This window comes from Pogoniulus pusillus, chromosome 8 (assembly GCF_015220805.1).
Source record: "Pogoniulus pusillus isolate bPogPus1 chromosome 8, bPogPus1.pri, whole genome shotgun sequence".
Classification (NCBI taxonomy): domain Eukaryota; kingdom Metazoa; phylum Chordata; class Aves; order Piciformes; family Lybiidae; genus Pogoniulus; species Pogoniulus pusillus.
In genome coordinates this window covers 36,400,311-36,419,477 of record NC_087271.1, presented here as the reverse complement: position 1 = coordinate 36,419,477, position 19,167 = coordinate 36,400,311, and the positions used below count along the sequence as shown (strand labels likewise).

Sequence of the window (19,167 nt, the reverse complement as noted above, 5' to 3'; positions counted from 1 at the left end):
CTCCTCACCTCCAGCCTAAATCTCCCCTGGTGCAGCCTGAGGCTGTGTCCTCTTGTTCTGGTGCTGGCCACCTGAGAGAAGAGAGCAACCTCCTCCTGGCCACAACCACCCCTCAGGTAGTTGTAGACAGCAATAAGGTCACCCCTGAGCCTCCTCTTCTCCAGGCTAACCAATCCCAGCTCCCTCAGCCTCTCCTCGTAGGGCTGTGCTCAAGGCCTCTCCCCAGCCTCGTTGCCCTTCTCTGGACACGCTCAAGCATCTCAATGTCCCTCCTAAACTGGGGGGCCCAGAACTGAACACAGTACTCAAGGTGTGGTCTAACCAGTGCAGAGTACAGGGGCAGAATGACCTCCCTGCTCCTGCTGGCCACACCATTCCTGATGCAGGCCAGGATGCCACTGGCTCTCTTACAGCAAGGAAAGAGCAGGATTTGGCACAGAGCAAACAAATGACAAGAGCTCAACGTGAGAAACCTTCCCAGCGCTGTAGTGCCTTGCAGAAAGAGAAGTTATGTCCCAAAGTAAGCTGCCCCTTTCCTTTCCTTGTGATTAATGCTCCCCTCTAGCTGATCCAGCTTTGTTTTCTTTGCTGTTTTTTTTACAGTTCCACCATCAATCTCTGGCAGCAGAGAGGTGGTGACAGTGGTGGTTAATAACCTGGTGCGACTGGAGTGTGAAGCGAGAGGCATCCCTGCGCCTATTCTGACGTGGCTGAAAGATGGGAGCCCTGTTTCCAGCTTTAGTGATGGACTCCAGGTACTGGGTTCAAATCCTGTTATCTGTGGTCTTTACCCTTGTTTGAGAGGCTTTTAAACTGCTGCACTTTGATGGAACAGAATAAATTAGAGGTTTGTAAATGAAAAATGCTGCCCAGGGAGGTGGTGGAGGCACCGTCCCTTGAGGTCTTCAAGAGAAGCCTGGATGAGGCACTTAGTGCCATGGTCTGGTTGACTGAATAGGGCTGGGTACTAGGTTGGAGTGGATGATCTTGGAGGTCTCTTCCAACCTGTTTGATTCTATGATTCTATTGAAGTCTAATAGAATCGTGGAATGGGTTGGGTAGACCTTAAAGATCATCTAGTTCCAACCTCCCTGCCATAGACAGGGATACTTCTTACTAGACCAGGTTTCCCACGGCCTCATCCAGCCTGGCCTTGACCACCTCCATGGAGGGTGCAGCCACAACCTCCCTGGGCAACCTATTCCAGTGTCTCACTGGTGTTGCTGTAAAGAATTTCTTCCTAATCTCCAGTTTAAATCTACCCTTTTCCAGCTCCAAGTCATTCCCTCCCATCCTATCACTACAAGCCCTTTGAAAAAAGTCCCTCCCCAGCTTTCCTGTAGCCTCCTTCAGGTACTGGAAGGCTGCTCTGTGGTCTCCCTTGGAGCCTTCTCTTCTCCAAGCTGAACAGCCCCAACTCTGCCTCAGCCTTGGGGAAGGTTTGGCTCTAGGTTATCGATATGAGTTAGGTCCAGTAACTCCTGTGTGAAGTAGGAGATATGGATACACTAAAACAAAGTGGTCCTTTCACTTTGTTTCATGCTGAGTAAGAGTTTGCACCAACAAAGTTTTCACTTTGTGGCAAAAGGAGGAAACTGGACCATATTCCTATACTGAAGAGATCCATAGAGCTCAAGGTCATGTCATAAATCATTCCATAAAAGAGGAATTCAGGGGGGGAAAAAGATCAGTTAGAAGGAGAGGGCATGGCTGCTTTTTTAGAGCTAATGTTATGGTCTGCAGAGGAAGAGGAGAAATGTGTATTCTCTGGGGGCAACTCACAGGGCACAGACAAAAGTCATGACAGAATGCTTGAAACTGGTAAGAGGCAGGAATGTTCAGCTCCTGTAAACACTTGGAATGCCAGGAGTTGCCTATGAACCTGCATGGGTTAGAGTTCTGCTTCTGCCAGTCTGTGATGGTTTGGGTGTTCCCTGTCCCCCCACAGTTTGGAAATCACCCAGACTAGACCCAGCCAGGTCTGGAAATTGAATGAAGCTTATATTTACAGCTTAGCACAATGTACAAGCAGATATTTACAGTATATACAGGTAGAGACAGAAGGAGACAAGGTAAAAGGTAGTACAGAAACACAACAGCCCTCCCAGAAACCTGAGTCCCCAGGAGGGGCTCTCAACCACCCCTTAAGCCTTCCCCCTACCCCTCTCAACCTTACCCCAGTCCCAAGGAAGAATGGAGGTTCGGCCAGGGGGTTAGGAAGCAAAGTGGATTAGTCAGAGAAACGGAGGGTGAGGTTAGAGAGATGCAGCTTGGAGCTCCTCAGCAGGAGAAGTGCCTTATCTGTGTTTGTGTTCTTGTTCTTATCCATCTCAGCAAGCCTCTGAGTGCAGTAGACATCATCATTGTTCCCTTTCACAGCCTGTGATCTAGTCTTTCTCACCAAAACTCTCTAGCTGGCTTCAAACTAGCACACAGTCCCCATCAAAAGTGAGCAGAGCAAAGGGAACAAAGATATGGTGGGAAGCAGTGCAGAGCAAGTATTTAACTTTGCAAAGAAACCTCACCCTCTCCTCTGCTCCTGTTCTGTGTGAGGTGTGTGCTCTAAGGTGCTGTGCTTGCCTTGCAGGTCCTGTCTGGGGGCCGAGTCCTGGCGCTGAGCAGCGCGCAGGTCAGTGACGCAGGAAGGTACACCTGTGTGGCAGTCAACGCTGCGGGGGAGAGCCAGAGAGAGGTTGACCTCAGGGTCTATGGTGAGATTTCCTCATGAATCTCTTTGTTGTGAGGGCAGGAGAACTGCTCACACAACTTTAATTAAACACATTGTGGCCTAGACCTTTAGCAGCGTTGGATAACACCAAGCTAGGAGCAGGTGTGGAGCTGTTGGAAGGTAGGAGAGCCCTCCAGAGGGACCTGGCCAGGCTGGATGGGTGGGCAGAGGCCAATGGGATGAGATTTAATAAGGCCAAGTGCAGGGTTCTGCACTTTGGCCACAACAACCCCAAGCAGGACTACAGGCTGGGGACAGAGTGGCTGGAAAGCAGCCAAGAAGAAAGGGACCTGGGGGTGCTGGCAGAGAGTAGGTTGAAGATGAGCCAGCAGTGTGCCCAGGTGGGCAGGAGAGCCAATGGCATCCTGGGCTGGCTCAGGAGCAGTGTGGCCAGCAGGACAAGGGAGGTTCTTCTTCCCCTGTACTCAGCACTGGTCAAGCCACACCTTAAGTGCTGTGTCCAGTTCTGGGCTCCTCAGTTCAAGAGAGATGTTGAGGTGCTGGAAGGTGTCCAGAGAAGGGCAAGGAAGCTGTTGAGGGGCCTGGAGCACAGCCCTGCGAGGAGAGGCTGAGGGAGCTGCGGGTGTGCAGCCTGCAGAAGAGGAGGCTCAGGGCAGAGCTCATTGCTGTCTCCAAGTACCTGAAGGGACATTGTAACCAGGTGGGGTTGGCCTCTTCTGCCAGGCAACCAGCAAGGGGACACAGTCTCAAGTTGTGGCAGGGCAGGTCTAGGCTGGATGTTAGGAGGAAGTTCTTCATGGAGAGAGTGATTGGCATTGGAATGGGCTGCCCAGGGAGGTGGTGGAGTTGCTGTCCCTGGAGGTTTTCAAGAAAAGCCTGGCTGAGGCACTTGGTGCCATGGTCTGGTTGATTGGCCAGGGCTGGGTGCTAGGTTGGCCTGGATGATCTTGGAGGTCTCTTCCAACCTGGTTGATTCTATGAAAAATACTCCAACCTGTAGGATAGAATCACAGAATTGTTTGAATTGGAAAACACCTCTAAGACCAGCAAGTCCAACCACTGACCTAACACAACCATGGCCATTAAACCATGTCCTGAAGTGTCATGTCCATGTGTTTCTTGAACACTTCCAGGAAGGTAAAGTGAGTAAGATGATCCCTACCCATAGTGGGAAGTATAGTGATGAGGAAGTGTGGGTGGTTGTGGCCAGGGGGAGGTTGCTCTCTTCTCTCAGGTGTCCAGCACCAGAACGAGAGGACACAGCCTCAGGCTGCACCAGGGGAGATTTAGGCTGGAGGTGAGGAGAAAGTTCTTCACTGAGAGAGTCATTGGGCACTGGAATGGGCTGCCCGGGGAGGTGGTGGAGTCGCCGTCCCTGGGGCTGTTCAAGGCAGGATTGGACGTGGCACTTGGTGCCATGGTCTGGCCTTGAGCTCTGTGGTAAAGGGTTGGACTTGATGATCTGTGAGGTCTCTTCCAACCCTGATGATACTGTGATACTGGGTGGGGAAATACAAACTATATGCATGCACATATATGTACTTGTATCTGAATGTGTTCTTCTTTGTGGCCACCAGGAAAAACAGCTGCAACAATGAATATATAGAAATATATATATATAGAGAGAAAATGACAGTCACAGAATGGTTTGGAAGGAACCCAAACACCACAGGATCATAGAATCAAGCAGGTTGGAAGAGACCTCTAAGATCATCCAGTCCAACCTAGCACCCAGCCCTAGCCAATCAACCAGACCATAGAATCAACCAGGTTGGAAGAGACCTCCAAGCTCATCCAGCCCTAGCCAACCAACTACATAATAGAGTCATAGAATCAGCCAGGCTGGAAGAGATCTCTGTGATCAGCCAGTACAAATAAATATCACCCAGCCCTAGCCAATCAACTAGACCATAGGGTAATAGAATCAAGCAGGTTGGACGAGACCTCCAAGCTCATCCAATCCAACCTAGCATCCAGCCATATCAATCAACTAGACCATGGAATCAAACAGGTTGGAAGAGACCTCCAAGATCAATCAGTCCAGCCCAGCACCCAGCCCTGTGCAATCAACTAGACCATAGAATGACAGAATCAACCAGGTTGGAAAAGACCTCCAAGCTCATCCAATCCAAGCTATCACCCAGCCCTATCCAATCAACTAGACCATGGCACTAAGTGCCTCATCCAGTCTTATTTTAAACTTGCCTGAATAGGATAATTTAATTAAGAAGCCATAGGAGGAAAACAATTTGGAGTGCAGTTGGAGCTGAGGTTGCTAGAAATGTGCAGTGCTCTGAGCCAGCCTAGCAGTTGGAACAGTCTGCTTACCATATAGTTACCAAGAGCATAATGAGAGTAATCTTAAACCCTTTTCCTCCAGAAACAAATGCTTTAGTGTCTGCCTCTCTGTTTCACCAACTCAGTTGCCTTTTGAGCACATTTCAGTTCATTAAGCCGAGAGGAAAAGTAATTGGTGGAAAAATGTTTGGAAATAAATTTGCCTTCTGCAGCTTCCAACTTTCAATTCCACAACACCCCTAAAGAATCTGGACCTTTGTGAATTCTACAAAGAGATTAAGATAAACAAATATTTTTTCTCCCCCCCCCCCCCAGTTACTGTATTTCTTATCCACAGGGACCAGACTTTTCCCTAAGTCAATTCCAAACTGTGAAATCAGCTGGTCTGCTTAGGACTGCTTGTGCAAGAAAAAACCAAGACTTTATTGTTCATGTTATTTTCCAGGACATCTTGAGAATTGGAGTGCTGCTTTACTGAGTACCACTCTGGGATGTTTAATACTCTCACGTGTGCTGATTCATTCAGTGTCTTGCTCTTCAGAGAGAGGCCCTGAGTATTTCTCACAGATGGTTCTACTGCTTCACCCCTTCTTATGTTGATACTTTGTGCCATCAGACGTTCAGTTTCAGGAGTAATGGATTGCAAAACTAAAAAGCAGAGGAAATGTGACAGTAAAGCTTTTTATATTGTTGGGGAAGCTGAACAATCATCCTACACAAGAATCTCCTATATGGCTCAGGAGAGATGACATTGCTGTCTACCACTACCTGAAGGGAGGCTGTAGCCAGGTGGGGTTGGTCTCTTCTGCCAGGCAAGCAGCAACAGAAGAAGGGGACAGAGCCTCAAGTTGTGCTGGGGGATGTCTAGGCTGGATGTTAGGAGGAAGTTGTTGTCAGAGAGAGTGATTGGCATTGGAATGGGCTGCCCAAGGAGGTAGTGGATTTGCCACCCCTGGAGGTGTTGAAGCAAAGCCTGGCTGAGGCACTTAGTGCCATGGTCTGGTTGACTGGATAGGTCTGGGTGCTAGGTTGGATTGACTGAGTTGAAGTTCTCTTCCAACATGATTGATTTCTTGATGGCTCAGGGGAGACCTCATTGCTGTCTACCAATACGTGAAGGGAGGCTGTAGCCAGGTGGGGTTGGTCTCTTCTGCCAGGCAACCAGCAACAGAAGAAGGGGACACAGTCTCAAGTTGTGCTGGGGAAGTCTAGGCTGGCTGTTAGGAGGAAGTTGTTGGCATAGAGAGTGATTGGCATTGGAATGGGCTGCCCAGGGAGGTGGTGGAGTTGCTGTCCCTGGAGGTGTTGAAGCAAAGCCTGGCTGAGACACTTAGTGCCATGGTCTGGTTGACTGGCCAGGGCTGGGTGCTAGGTTGGATTGGATGATCTTGGAGGTCTCTTCCAACCTGGTTGATTCTATGACTCATAAAAATCTCACTGGATACATGTAACCAGACAAAGGAGTTCTTGCTGGGAGTGTTTTCATTCCATCTTGCAATTGCAGATCTGATGTTGCATTCATGTCAAGAGTTTGCTGTGATCGTGCTGTGTGTTTCTAAAGGGCAAGAAAGCAAAGGGAATCCCTGTGGATTGCTTTAGGGGTTTAACTCTGGCCACCATGGCCATAGTGGTGTTAGGTCAAGAGTTGAACTCACAGAATCACAGACAGTTAGGGTTTTAAATGACCTTGAAAGATCTAGTCCAACCCCCCTGCCAGTGCAGGATCACCTAGAGCAGGTCACATACTCGATGATTTTAGCTTTATTTTCCAACCAAACCAACTCTATGGTTTGATTTTGGTTAAATGAAGACTCCTAACTCCACATTATGCTTGCTCTGGGAGGCCTGCAATGCCCAAAGCTCCTTTGTTTTGCTTTGTTGCTCTAGTTCCACCAAACATCATGGGAGAGGAGCAAAACGTCTCTGCACTCATTGGTGAAGCAGTGGAGCTGCTCTGCCAGAGCAATGCTGTTCCCCCACCTGTGCTGATGTGGCTCAAAGATGGACGACCCCTGCTGAAGAAGCCAGGGCTCAGCATCTCCAAAGATGGAAGCCTGCTGAAGGTGAACTGGGCAGATGGGCTCTGGTGACAGTTGCTTTCTGGGGTTGTACATGCAGAAGAGGAGGCTCCCAGGTGACCTTATTGTGGCCTTCCAGGATCTGAAGTGGGCCTGCAAAAAAGATGGGGAGGGACTTTTTAGGCTGTCAGGGGGTGACAGAACTGGGGGGAGTGGAGCAAAGCTGGAGATGGGTAGGTTCAGAGTGGATGTGAAGAGGAAGTTATTGAGCATGAGTGGTGAGAGGCTGGACTGGGTTGCCCAGGGAGGTGGTTGAGGCCCCATGGCTGGAGGTGTTTAAGGCTGTGTGCAGCCTGCTCTACGGTAGGGTGTCCCTGGGCATGACAGGGGATTGGAACTCGGTCATCCTTGTGGTCCCTTCCAACCCTGACTGATTCTATGATTTTAAGGCACCAGATACCTGATAGAGCTTGGATAGTGTTAGCCCCTGTGCAGTAGAGAGTGAGGAGTGAGGGAGGTCTTGAAGCCTTGGATATCTATGTACAGACTTTGCAGGAGTAGTGCTGTAATATTTCTATTACAAATATTTGGAGAGTGATGTAAGAACAAAAACTGAAACTTGAGCAACTTCTCCCTGTGAGTTTCATGTGCAGCAGTGTCAGAAGAAGTCACCCAGGTTTCCATTTTCTTCCTAGATTGAAGGAGCTCAAGTCCAGGATACTGGCCGCTACACTTGTGAAGCCACAAATGTTGCTGGGAAAACTGAAAAGAACTATAATGTGAAGATCTGGGGTAAGGTTTATTAAGTTTATTCCAGGAATGAGAAGGGAGCTCAGTGTGAGGTTGGGATGTGAGCTGCTCAACTCCTCTGTATCATAGAATCAAGCAGGTTGGAAGAGACCTCCAAGATCATCCAGGCCAACCTAGCACCCAGCCCTGGCCAATCAACCAGACCATGGCACTAAGTGCCTCAGCCAGGCTTTGCTTCAACACCTGCAGGGACAGTGACTCCACCAGGTCCCTGAGCAGCCCATTCCAATGCCAATCACTCTCTCTGACAACAACTTCCTCCTAACATCCAGCCTAGACCTCCCCCGGCACAACTTGAGTCCCATTCTTCTGTTGCTGCTTGCCTGGGAGAAGAGACCAACCCCACCTGGCTACAGTATCACAGTATCACCAAGGTTGGAAGAGACCTCACAGATCATCAAGTCCAACCCTTTACCACAGTGCCCAAGGCTAGACCATGGCACCAAGTGCCACATCCAACCTTGCCTTGAAGTGCCCCAGGGACGGCGACTCCACCACCTCCCCGGGCAGCCCATTCCAGTGTCCAATGACTCTCTCAGTGAAGAACTTTCTCCTCACCTCCAGCCTAAATCTCCCCTGGCGCAGCCTGAGGCTGTGTCCTCTCGTTCTGGAGCTGGCCACCTGAGAGAAGAGAGCAACCTCCCCCTGGCCACAACCACCCTTCAGGTAGTTGTAGACAGCAATAAGGTCACCCCTGAGCCTCCTCCAGGCTAGACAACCCCAGCTCCCTCAGCCTCTCCTCGTAGGGAGAGGACACAGCCTCGTAGTTCATAAACACTCATCTGCAGGGCTTCAGCAAGGCAGATGTCATTATAAGATGTGTTGTAACTTAATGGGCCCAAGAAATTGCAGCCATTTCACTTTGGTTTGGTTCTAAATTAATGTCCACTACTTCCCAGGCCTTTGTCTAGCTGGGTTTGCATGTCTGACAGTAGGTTAGAGCTGTAGCTACTTGGGTTTGCATCCATACCTTCTTCTCTCTGTGCATTCTAATGTCATAAGTAACCTACTCACTTCCCACTTTAATGTAGTAAATTCAGATAAATAAAAGCTTTATTTGCTCTGCAAAGGTCATAGATACATAGAATGGTTTAGGTTGGAAGGGACCTTAAAGACAGGGTTTGCTGTAGTTAACTGGGTTTGCATCCATACCTTCTATTTGTGCATTCTGATGTCATAAGTAACCCAATCACTTCCCAATTTAATGCAGGAAATTCAGATAAATAAAAGCTTTATTTGCTCTGCAAAGGTCAGAGATACATAGAATGGTTTAGGTTGGAAGGGACCTTAAAGACAGGGTTTGCTGTAGCTAACTGGGTTTTCATCCATGCCTTCTCTTTGTGCATTCTAATGTCATAAGTAACCCAATCACTTCCCACTTTAATGCAGGAAATTCAGATAAATAAAAGCTTTATTTGCTCTGCAAAGGTCATAGATTCATAGAATGGTTTGAGTTAGAAGGGACTTTAAAGACTGGGTTTGCTGTAGCTGACTGGGTTTGCTGTAGCTAACTGGGTTTGCATCCATACCTACTCTTTGTGCATTCTAATGTCATAAGTAACCCAATCACTTCCCAATTTAATGCAGGAAATTCAGATAAATAAAAGCTTTATTTGCTCTGCAAAGGTCATAGATTCATAGTGTGGTTTAGTTCAGAAGGGACCTTAAAGATAGGGACACTGTCTACTAGACCAGGCTGCTCAAAGCCTCATCCAGCCTGGCCTTGAACACCTCCAGGGAAGGAGAATCCACAACTTTGCTGGGCAACCTATTCCAGTGTCTCATCACCTTCAATGTAAAGAATTTCTAATATCCAGTCTAAATATGCCCTCCTCCAGCTTCAGTCCAATCAGTATCAATTAATCAAGTTATCAATACTGAATCATAAATCAGCTTTAGTAGCATTTTTCTGTGGTTAGATGCTTCATGTGGCTTAGGATATATTTTTTTAATCAATGATTTTTGAGTGTTTGGGGAGGCTGTAGCCAGGTGGGGTTGGTCTCTTCTGCCAGGCAAGCAGCAACAGAAGAAGGGGACACAGTCTCAAGTTCTGGCAGGGGAGGTCTAGGCTGGATGTTAGGAGGAAGTTTTTGGCAGAGAGAGTGATTGGCATTGGAATGGGCTGCCCAGGGAGGTGGTGGAGTCACCATCCCTGGAGGTGTTGAAGCAAAAGCCTGGCTGAGGCACTTAGTGCCATGGTCTAGTTGACTGGTTAGGGCTGGGTGCTAGGTTGGACTGGATGGTATTGGAGGTCTTTTCCAACCTGGTTGATTCTGTGATTCTCTGATCATTTTCTCCTCATATGCAAGTGGAGATCTGCCAGTCTTGGTTTTTTTTGGTGGTTGTATTTTTGGTTGGTTGGTTGGTAGCTGGTTTTTTTTTTTCTTCATTACAAATTAGATTCTTGCTTTGAAATCACAAGTTTGAATAATCCAAATAATTGTTTAATAATTATTTAGCTACTGATAAACTGACAAGTTTTTTTGTACAGAATTCTGTCATTTCCTAGTGAAAAGAAACATGCCTGATGCTGATATCAGAGGTGGATATTGTAGGACCATGCAAGATTATGCAGTTTTCCCATGCTAAAATGTGGGATCTGTAAGCTCTGCAGTGTTGCAGAGCACCTGTGCTGCTGGAGGGATGTGGATTTGTTTTTTCATGCAGTAAAACCACTTAGGTAGGGTTTTGAGAGGAGAAATAGTCCTTTGCTGGTTATAAGCTTGGGTGGAATAAGCCATATAGTACCCAAAAGTTGATTGTGAAAGTCATCTGTGGCTAAATGTTTAGAACCCAGGGACCAACAGTCCTGCTTGCCATGTTTTTCAGTTTTAAATCCATAAAAATATATCCTTCAGAGGTTTGGTGAGATCCTGAGAGCTGACTAGCCCATGTGTTAAACTTAAGATGCACCTCCTTAGAGAATGACACAAACATTTTGACTAGCAGCAGGAGAAATAAAGGACTGAAGCTAGCACAGAACAATAAAGCCCTTTGCAGTTAGTTGTTTTCCAACCCCTACATCTGGAGCAGCTCTCCTATGGGGACAGACTGAAAGAGTTGGGGCTGTGCAGGCTGCAGAAGAGGAGGCTCCCAGGTGACCTTCTTGTGGCCTTCCAGGATCTGAAGGGGGCCTACAAAAAAGCTGGGCAGGGACTTTTTAGGCTCTCAGGGAGTGACAGGACTGGGGGGAATGGAGCAAAGCTGGAGGTGAGGAGAGTCAGAGTGGCTGTGAGGAGGAAGTTGTTGAGCATAAGAGTGGTGAGAGGCTGGAATGGGTTGCCCAGGGAGGTGGTTGAGGCCCCATGGCTGGAGGTGTTTCAGGCCAGGCTGGCTGAGGCTGTGTGCAGCCTGCTCTAGGGTAGAGTGTCCCTGTCCATGGCAGGGGGGTTGGAAGTGGCTGCTCCTTGTGGTCCCTTCCAGCCCTGACTGATTCTGTGATTCTGTGATCTGGTTGGTGCTACATGAAGGGTTTGATGTGTCAGAAGGAGCAGGTCTCTACTGCCACATGCACTGCAAATGTCCTGGCTAAGTTATTCATTAGTGACATTATGTCCTGGAGGTTCAGCCTATATTCTCTGCTTCATTTTGGTCTCTTTTCATTTGGTTCCCCTGCTTCAAGGAGGCGATTATCCCTTCCCTAGTGATTGAAATGGAATGCTTAAAAACTTTGAGAGTCAGTGTGAAAACAGTGGTCCCTTGTGTCTGCACCTGGGTTAGTCTCCAAGCTGCAGAACAAAGCTGGCCCTCTGCTACAGTAAGGCAATTGAAGGGTCAGGTCCTTAGTGGTTGATGCTGCAGCCAATGAGTTGGTGCAGGAAACAGTTTGTGCTAGTTTGAGCCTAGCTGAAATACTCTAGTGAGAGGAATTAGATGCTAGGCTGTGAAAAGGAAACCATGGTGATGGCTGCTGCACTCAGAGGCTTGCTGAGATGGGTAAAAGCAAGAACACAAAATGTAGACAACACAGAGTTTGCTCTCTGGCTTTGGGCTGCACTTCTTCTCTCTCTGACTTTCTGCCTAACTAATACATCTGCTTCCTAACCCCCCTGGCCAATCCTCCAAACTCACCTTGAACATAAGGCAAAGTCTGGGATAAGGGAGAGAGATGGGAAGAAGGTGTAAGGGTGGTTGGGAGCCCCTCCTGGGGACTCTGGTTTCTGGGAGGGCTGCTGTGTTTCTGTATTACTTTTTAACTTGTCTATTTCTGTCTCTAGCTATATAGATTGTAAATATCTGCTTGTATCCTGTGCTAAGCTGTAAATAGAAAGCTTCATTCAATTTCCAGCCTGTCTGAGTCTAGTCTGGGTGATTTTAACAAGTGTGTGGGGGGGCAGGTAACACCCAAACCATCACACAGTTGAAGGAAAAGCTTAAGGCTGAACTTTAAAAGATGCTATCTATAGGTTTATTGGCTAAGACAGTGAAGGAGACAGGCACTGTACATGACAGGTCTGGATCAGGGTTGGATGGGTCTTGCTGCTGGCTGGTAACTTGGTATTTCAATTACTGCAATCATTTGGCATTTCTTTTCAGTGTCACCCAGTATTCATGGCTCAGATGACATCACTCAACTGACAGTAACTGAAGGGAGCTTGATAAGCCTGATATGTGAGTCTAGTGGCATCCCACCACCCAATCTTACCTGGAAAAAGAATGGTGGGTAACTGTCCCCTGTCTTTTTCATAGAGCAAATGTGGTAACACTGCATGTTGTTATTGTTATGCTGTGAACGTTTCAAATGGTCTGCTCTGAGGAGCCCAAGCATGCAGTTAACCATCCTGATGTTGAGTAATGTGAATTACAGCAGCAGGTTCTTCCCTTCTCCTCTGTTTGGATTGTTCTTAAAGGTGTGCAAGAGAAGCACAGTGCAGAGACTTCACAGGATCATAGAATGGTTTAGGTTGGAAGTGACCTCAAATTTCATCCAGTTCCAACCCCCACCGCAGGCAGGGACACCTCCCACTAGAACAGGTCACTCAAGGCTTCATCCAACCTATCCTTTAACACCTCCAGGGAGGGAGCATCCACAACCTCTCTGGGCAACCTGTTTCACCACTCTCACTCTGAAGAAGTTCTTCCTAACATGCAGCTTAAATCTCCCCTCTGCCAGTTTAAACCCATTCCCCCTTGTCCTGTCATTACAAGACCTTGTCAATAGTCCCTCCCCAGCCTTCCTGTAGGTCCCCTTCAGATACTGGAAGGTTACTACAAGATCTCCTTGAATCCTTCTCTTCTCCAGGCTGCAGAGCCCCAACTCTCACAGCCTGTCCTCATAGCAGAGCTGCTGCAGCCCTCTGAGCAACTTTGTGGCCCTCCTCTGGACTGTCTCCAACAGTTCCATGTCCCTCTTGTGCTGGGGGCTCCAGAACTGCACACAGTACTCCAGGTGGGGGCTGAGGAGAGCAGAGTACAGGGGGAGAATCCCCTCCCTTGCCCTGCTGACCACACTGCTCTTGCTGCAGCCCAGCACAGGGTTGCTGTCTGGGCTGCACTCACACTGCAGGCTCATGTTGAGCTTTCATCAACCAAGACCCTCAGGTCCTTTTTGTCAGGGCTGCTCTCAGCCATTTGCCATTCAGCCTGAATTTGTGCTTGGGCTTGCACCCCTTACACTTGGCCTTGTTGAATGTCATGAAGTTGGCCTGGGGCCCACCTCTCCAGCCTTCTCCTGAGCTAACATAAAAATAGATTGTGAAGCACTTAACTCCCTTCAATCATAAAATGCCTGCATGGTGGAGGTTGGAAGGGACCTGTAGAGGTCATCTAGTCCAACCTCCCTGCTAAAGCAGAGTCACCAAGAGCAAGTTATCCAGAATCACAATGTCCAGGTGGGTTTGGAATCTCTCCTGAGAAAGAGACTCCACAACCTCTCTGGGCAGCTTGGTCCAGGATTCCAGCACCCTCCCAGCAAAGATGTTCTTCATGTTGAGGTGGAACTTCCAGTTTATGCCTGTTACCTGTTGTCCTAATCACAGCCTTACTTTGCTGTGATGATCCTGTTAAGGCTTTCCTAGGTGGAAGTCTGTGCCACACGCTGAGTGACACACAGTAGGTAGGTGGTTGGCTGTGAAAACTAAGCATTGTCTGTGCTGGCTTCAGACAGTTATATCCTGAAAGTGTGGGATTTGCTGTTCAGCAGAAGTGTCCACAACTCTCTGGATGGATGTGAGCCTGGTGAGAATTGCAGTGCTTTAGCTCAGGTCCTGAAGTCAGCAATTAGGGATGGGAGACCCCCCAGAGCCTACTTGTGTGATGCTTGGCAGAAGTCTGGCAGAGCACTTCTGCTATGGACAGTTGTGCAGCTCAGTGGTTATTAAATGACCCACTGGACTGGACACCACATGAGCAAGCTCAGGATGCTTTTCTGTGGTTCTGTCTCAAAGAATGTCTTTTACAGGCTCTCCACTGGCAGCTGACCTCTCGGGAAGGGTGCGGATCTTGTCTGGAGGCAGGCAGCTACAGATTTCACTGGCTACAAGGTCTGATGCAGCATCTTACACTTGCACTGCTGCAAACATAGCTGGAAGTGCAATGCAAGAATACAGTTTACAAGTACACAGTAAGTTGCTATGACAAATTCTGTTTGTGGTTTACCTCTGCTGCAAGAGAGTGAAGTTATAAAAGAGTTACCAGCAGAGCGCTGTTAAGCTGCAAGATTTTGAGCTGTAAGATCATTTAAGGGCATTCAGAGGAAAACATTAAGTAAGTTTTTAGCAGGGCCTGCTGGAACAGGTCAAAGGGGGGTGGTTTAAACTAAAACACAGAGTTATAGAATCAGCCAGCTTGGAAGAAACCTCCAAGCTCGTCCAGGCCAACCTAGCACCCAGCCCTGGCCAATCAACCAGACCATGGCACTAAGTGCCTCAGCCAGGCTTTGCTTCAACACCTCCAGGGATGGTGACTCCACCACCTCCCTGGGCAGCCCATTCCAATGCCAATCACTCTCTCTGCCAACAACTTCCTCCTCACATCCAGCCCAGACCTCCCCTGGTACAACTTGAGACTGTGTCCCCTTGTTCTGGTGCTGCTTGCCTGGCAGCAGAGACCAACCCCACCTGGCTACAGCCTCCCTTCAGGGAGTTGTAGACAGCAATGAGGTCTGCCCCGAGCCTCCTCTTCTGCAGGCTGCACACCCCCAGCTCCCTCAGCCTCTCCTCATATGGCTGTGCTCCAGGTCCCTCACCAGCTTCCTTGCCCTCCTCTGGACACCTTCCAGCACCTCAACATCTCTCTTGAATTGAGGAGCCCAGAACTGGACACAGCACTCAAGGTGTGGCCTGACCAGTGCTGAGTACAGGGTCAGAAGAACCTCCCTTGTCTTCCTGGCCACACTGCTCCTGATGCAGGCCAGGATGCCACTGGCTCTAGGCAGAGTTTATTTGTTCTTTTTTGTTCCTGTGGAAATCACTGTGAATCACAGAGTGCCCCTAACTGATTTGCTGGCAGTAATCTGCAATACCTCATCTTTTTAAAAATCTTTATCAACAGACTTGGTGGTTGTTCTGTTCAGAAACAGATGAAGATGCTGCATTGCAGCCTCCAGATGATTTCTGTACTGTGGTTCTTGTTCCTTCATAGCTCGACCAACTATATTAAATAGTGGCAACCACCCATCAGAAGTCATCGTCACCCAGGGAAAGGAAATCTCCTTGGAGTGCATGGCACAGGGCATCCCAGAGCCAGGGATCACCTGGATGAAGGATGGCCACCCACTGCTGAGTGAAAGGGACATCACAATCCTCCATGGTGGTCGCTTTCTGCGGCTGAGAAACGCCCAGGTGTCAGACACTGGCCGCTACGTCTGCGTTGCTGCCAACCTGGCAGGGCTGGCCGACAGGAAATATGATTTACATGTTCATGGTGAGTATGTGCAAAGTGGCAACTTGCTGTCTTCCAGCTGGTACCACCAAAAAGAGCCTGGCCCCTTCGTCCTGGTGCCCACCCCACAGGTATTTATAGGCTCACAGGCTCACAGGATGTTAGGGGTTGGAAGGGACCCAAGGAGATCATTGAGTCCAACCCTCCTGCCAGAGCAGGACCACACAGTCTAGCACAGATCACAGAGGAACGCATCCAGATAGGTCTCAAAAGTCTACAGGGAAGGAGACTCCACAACCTCTGTGGGGAGCCTGTGCCAGTGCTCTGGGACCCTTACAGGAAAGAAGTTCCCCCTTGTGTTGAGCTGGAACCTCCTGTGCTGCAGCTTACACCCATTGCTTTTTGTCCTATCCCAGGGAGCAGTGAGCAGAGCCTGTCCCCCCATCCAGACCAGCCCTCAGATGTTTATAAACATTGATTAAATCCCCTCTCAGTCTTCTCTTCTCCAGACTAAACAGCCCCAGCTCCCTCAGCCTCTCCTCATCAGCCATGCCCTCCAGTCCCCTCATCATCCTCGTAGCTCTTTGCTGGACCCTCTCCAGCAGATCCCTGTCCCTCTTCAACTGGGGAGCCCAAAACTGAAGGCAGTATTCAAGATGAGGTCTCCCCAGGGCAGAGTAGAGGGGCAGGAGAACCTCCCTTGACCTGAATCATATTGACCTGAATCATAGAATCAACCTCCAAGCTTATCCAGTCCAACCTATCACCCAACCCTGTCCAAACAACTAGACCATGGCACTAAGTGCCTCATCCAGTCTTTTTTTGACCCTAAGACACCCCAAGATCACATTGTCCTCCTTGTCCACAAAGGCACATTGCTGCCCTATAGTTAACTTGTTATCCACCAGATAAGACTCCCTCTCAGCCTTCTCTCCTCCAGACTAAACAGCCCCAGGTGTCTCAGGGTTTCTTCATAGCTGTCCAATCCCTTCACCATGTGAGCAAATACAACTTTATCATCGAGAGCAAAATGAATTTTCAGTCATTCTTAACCATGTTGGTTTTTTTTCTTTCCAGTTCCCCCAAGCATTGCAGGTTACCTTCAGACTCCTGAAAACGTCAGCATTGTGGAGAAGAATCCCATCTCCCTGCTTTGTGAAGCTTCAGGAATTCCCTTGCCATCCATAACCTGGCTCAAGAATGGGTGGCCTGTCACTTTGAACAACTCAGTACGAATCCTCTCAGGTACAATAGCTGTAGCTATTTAAAGGAGGGGAAAAGAAAGAGGGAAGCCTTCTGAAAATGAGCTAGCAGTGTGCTCAGGTGGCCAAGAAGGCAAACAGCAGCCTGCCCTGGGTCAGCAGTACTGTGACCAGCAGCACCATGGAAGGGATTGTGTCCCTGTACTTGGCACCTCAAATACTGGGTTTAGATTTGGGCTCCTCACTCCAAGAAGGACATTGAGGGGCTGGAGCAGGTCTGGTAAAGGGCAACAAGGCTGGTGAAGGGTCTGAAGAACTTCTGGAGTAGCTGAGGGAACTGGGATTGTTTAGTTTGGAGAAGGGCAGGCTGAGGGGAGACCTCATTGCTCTTTGCAACTCACTGAAAGGAGGTTGGAGTGAGGTGAGGGTTGGGCTCTTCTCCCTTGTATCAGGTGATGGAACACAAGAGTGTGATGGTTTGAGTGTTCTCTGCCCCCTCAACACTTTGGAAATCACCCAGACTAGACTCAGCCAGCTCTGGAAATTGAATGAAGCTTATATTTACAGCTTAGCACAATAGACAAGCAGCTATTTACAGTATATACAGCTAGAGACAGAGACAAGATAAAAGGTAATTCAGGAACACAACAGCCCTCCCAGAAACCTGAGTCCCCAGGAAGGGCTCCCAACCACCCCTTCCCCTTCTCCCTACCCCTCTCAACCTTACCCCAGTTCCAAGCAAGAATAGAAGTTTGGCCAGGAGGTTAGGGAGCAAAGTGGATTAGTCAAAGAAAGGGAGGTTGAGGTTACAGAGAGATGCAGCTCAGAGCTCCCCAGCAGGAGAAGATGTTGTGTCTTATCTGTATTTTGATTCCTATATCTCTCAGCAAGCCTATGAGTGCAGTAGACACCACCATAGTTTTCCTTCCACAGCCTGTAATCTAATTCTTCTCACCAAAACATTCTAGCTAGCTTCAAACTAGCACAAAGAGAAAATGGCCTGAAATTGTGCCAGGGGAGGTTTAGGTTGGATATTGGGAGAAATTTCTTTGCTGCAAGAGTAGTCATGCGTAGGAACAGGCTGCCCAGGGAGGTGAGGGAGTCACCATCCCTGGAGGTGTTAAAGAAAGAGATGGATTGTGGCTAGAAAGCAGAAAAAGGGACCTGGGGATGCTGGTAGATAATAGCTGAAGATGAGGCAGCAATGTGCCCAGAGAGCCAATGGCATCCTGGGCTGACTCAGGAGCAGTGTGGGCAGCAGGACAAGGGAGGTTCTTCTGCCCCTGTACTCAGCACTGGTCAGGCCACACCTTGAGTGCTGTGTCCAGTTCTGGGCTCCTCAATTCAAGAGAGATGTTGAGGTACTGGAAGGTGTCCAGAGAAGGGCAACAAAGCTGGTGAGGGTCCTGGAGCACAGCCCTGTGAGGAGAGGTTGAGGGAGCTGGGGGTGTTTAGGCCTGCAGAAGAGGAGGCTCAGCGCAGAGCTCATTGCTGGCTACAGCTACCTGAAGGGAGGCTGTAGCCAGGTGGGGTTGGTCTCTTCTGCCAGGCAACCACCAATAGAACAAGGGGACACAGTCTCAAGTTGTGGCAGGGGAGGTCTAGGCTGGATGTTAGGAGGAAGCTGTTGTCAGAGAGAGTGATTGGCATTGGAATGGGCTGCTCAGGGAGGTGGTGGAGTCTCTGTGCCTGGAGGTGTTGAAGCCAAGCCTGGCTGAGGCACTTAGTGCCATGGTCTGGTTGATTGGCCAGGGCTGGGTGCTAGGTTGGCCTGGATGATCTTGGAGGTCTCTTCCAACCTGTTTGATCCTGTGATTCTGTGGTGGTCAGATGTCTAATCAAAGCACAGAACACAGCATTGTGAAGACAAGTCCAGGGGATCTGGAGAAATTTTTAATTTGCAAATGGAGAAATCAACCAAATTCATCAAGAAGTTGAACTTCATCAAGAAGTTGAACTTTGAAGCTGGAATAACTTACAAAGGATTAGCTCAGATGACTTTTTATGGCAGTGGTAGTTGGTAGAGGTGTCCAGAATGGGAGAGATTTGGTATCTGTTCCTGTAAACCATCTTTCTGCAGTACCACAGGGAAGTGAGGGTGATTGACTCACAGCTTCAGTGATGTCAAATCTTGATCTTTGCAGTAGGAAATGAAGGTAGGATCCCTTGAGATTACAACCAGAAATGCTCCCCAAGCATGCTAGCAATACATTTGTGTTGACTTCACAAAGTTGATCCTCAGACACATGGAGTGTGTAGAGGTAGTTGAGTATCTGGTTGCAACTGAGATGTGTAGAGAGCAACTGAGAGAGCTTTGATCTTGGGTTTG

The 19,167-nt window shown here is 48.7% G+C and overlaps 1 protein-coding gene across 1 annotated transcript in view; it reads left to right on the top strand.

Annotated features, from left to right (window-relative positions):
• Positions 1–19,167, top strand: part of HMCN1 (hemicentin 1) — a 279,812-nt gene that overhangs the window by 148,789 nt on the left and 111,856 nt on the right. Inside the window, exons 39-46 of the mRNA XM_064148057.1 lie at positions 604–755; positions 2,588–2,711; positions 6,875–7,050; positions 7,701–7,797; positions 12,352–12,474; positions 14,216–14,377; positions 15,397–15,678; positions 16,714–16,881. Coding sequence (XP_064004127.1) covers positions 604–755; positions 2,588–2,711; positions 6,875–7,050; positions 7,701–7,797; positions 12,352–12,474; positions 14,216–14,377; positions 15,397–15,678; positions 16,714–16,881 — 1,284 coding nt within the window. The remainder of the gene's footprint in view (positions 1–603; positions 756–2,587; positions 2,712–6,874; positions 7,051–7,700; positions 7,798–12,351; positions 12,475–14,215; positions 14,378–15,396; positions 15,679–16,713; positions 16,882–19,167) is intronic.